A 2400-nucleotide genomic window follows, 5' to 3' on the forward strand; every position below is an offset into this window, starting at 1 on the left:
TTGAGTCGTCATTATTGTCGTGGTTTCCCCTGAATAAATATCCATTACAAGCTTAAGTCTTCAGTAGAAAAACAATGCGATTAATCGCAATTAATTACAGAAAATTGTGCAATTCATAAATTTTTTGGATCGATTGACAGTACTAGTATTATCACATAATTGTGTAATGTGAGAGTTTTCAGAAATTGTAGTACAATTCTTTGAAAAATAAATATTGGCATAGTAAAGCGGGTCAAGTAAGCTGTAAAAAGACTCAATTTTGATCATTTTGTTATATATCACATTTTTTGGCTTTACTGTGGAGGCATATCTTAAATCAATTCAAAATATAAGGTATCTTTGAGTGAGCTCTCAGTATTACTGAGTATCTTGAGGCCGTGTACTCTGTTTTAATAATAGAAACGCGGCCGGATTGGAAACTTTGCTGTTCGGTTTTTGGCTAAATCTGTGTTTTTGCGCTTCGCGGGAGGAGCTACTTTTTGTCCTTGGCCACTCGCCGTCCCTGTCCGGACCCAAAATGGCTGCCGTAGAAAGCCAGTCGCGCTTCGGTCAGTCCGTCAAAGGTCTGCTGTCCGACAAGGTGGGCTCTTGCAGCGGGGACGTGATGGCTCTCACCCGGCAAGTGCTGAAGGGCTCGCGCAGCCAGGAGGTAAACGGGTCATCAGGGCGGAGGGAGCGCCGTGCTGCGGCCCCTCCGCCGCGGCTCCCCTCCTGAGGTGGAGGTGCTTCACTTCATCACAGCCTTTAATGTCAGGGACGGATTTTACTTTAAAATAAACCGTCACCAAAAATATGTGTCGCATATCCCCGATTTTACTTGCGGTGATGAATCTCTTGGTGACTGACAATGGATCTAGATAGAAAAAGGAATTCAACATCAACTCATTTGTGATGTTTCATATTAGTCCATCTTCTACTGCAACTGTAGTTATTATTTATAAAAAAACAGTAGTTTTGTACAATTCACAGTCCTGACATGATCCCACTGAGTGTGAATGCAGGTTCACACACACACACACACACACACACACACACACACACACACACACACACACACACACACACACACACACACACACACACACACACACACTTAAATGATAAGTACATTGTTGTGAATGTGACAAACCACGGTATTGGTGCATATGTAGCATAATAATAATAAGAATTAATGTGAAAATGTACAAACTCTGTTGTAATTTCTTAGATTGATTTTGCAGCCACAGATGAATTATATTTAGAGCTGACTTGGTAAAAACGGTTGTTTGACTCCTGAAGGTCTTCTCAGAGTGTCTGTCGTGTCCCTCTGGTGGGTGTCGCTGTGTCCTCTTCTTTATGTCTCTAACCGTTACTCAGCCTGAAGAGGATGAAGTCAGTCTCACTGCTGACATTGTGTTGCAGCTCCTGGGTCAGGCAGCGAGGAACATGGTGCTTCAGGAGGACGCAATCCTGCACTCAGAGGACGTGAGTACAGCTGCTCAGCAACAGCTCACAGTTTTTGTTGTTGTTGTTGTTGTTTTTTTTAAGTCTGACACAAACTACAACAAGACACCACTGGTTACTGATGAAGTTTTCTGAACTCATCCTCCTCTGTTCCAGAGTCTCAGGAAAATGTCTATCATCACTACACACCTACAATACCAGTGAGTATCAGTCAGTTCGAGTTCAGTCAGTGTTCCATGAGCTCTAAAGACTGTGTGTGTGTGTGTGTGTGTGTGTGTGTGTGTGTGTGTGTGTGTGTGTGTGTGTGTGTGTGTGTGTGTGTGTGTGTGTGTGTGTGTGTGTGTGATGCAGACAGGAAGCCATCCAGAAGAAGTGAGTCTAAACACCTCAATCTAGCAGCAGCCGACACATGAAGCCATAACAAACCCTGCTGACGTGCTCTGTGTCTGTGCCGTGTCCCTCCTGCAGCGTGGAACACTCCAGAAACCTGCAGGAGCAGCTGAAACACCTGCTGAAGTGAGCAGGACGCCTCAGCTCTTCTCTTCTATGCCCGTCTTTATTTGTTATTCCCAAAAGAAGTCCTGTTGAGATATGAAGATTGGTCTTTTTTCTTCCTTTTTTTTCTTTTTTCATTTCTGTGATATATTTTGAGATCTATTAAACAATATTTATAGAACAAATTGACCCGGTGTGTTCCATGAGAAACTAGTGATGCAGACTGAGATCTTCTGTGACAAATCGGACCGCCAGCATGACGTCTCACTCTCCTGCAGGACAAACCCAGGAATGAGACGCACTCTTGCTTAAAGCTAAGACTTCTTGTGGGAAAGTCAGAGTGTCCAACATGCAGCCTGTGGGCTGAAAATGAAGCCCCAGATGATCCAATTGGGCCCGCAGGATATTACAAAGTGTTATATCAATATTTCACTCAACATTTCTTTCAACAATAAAACCTCG

The 2400-nt window shown here is 43.5% G+C and overlaps 1 protein-coding gene across 1 annotated transcript; it reads left to right on the forward strand.

Moving 5' to 3' along the window:
• Positions 1-513: 513 nt before the first annotated feature.
• On the forward strand, positions 514-2117 carry borcs7 (BLOC-1 related complex subunit 7). The gene is made up of 5 exons (XM_080481545.1): positions 514-649; positions 1402-1464; positions 1600-1643; positions 1795-1815; positions 1912-2117. Exons 1-5 carry the CDS (start codon positions 518-520, stop codon positions 1961-1963), a joined length of 312 nt encoding a protein of 103 aa, XP_080337671.1. The 5' UTR covers positions 514-517; the 3' UTR covers positions 1964-2117.
• The last annotated feature ends 283 nt before the right edge of the window (positions 2118-2400 follow it).

Source organism: Lipophrys pholis (genome assembly GCF_963383615.2).
Source record: "Lipophrys pholis genome assembly, chromosome: 15".
In the NCBI taxonomy this organism is placed as follows: Eukaryota; Metazoa; Chordata; class Actinopteri; order Blenniiformes; family Blenniidae; genus Lipophrys; species Lipophrys pholis.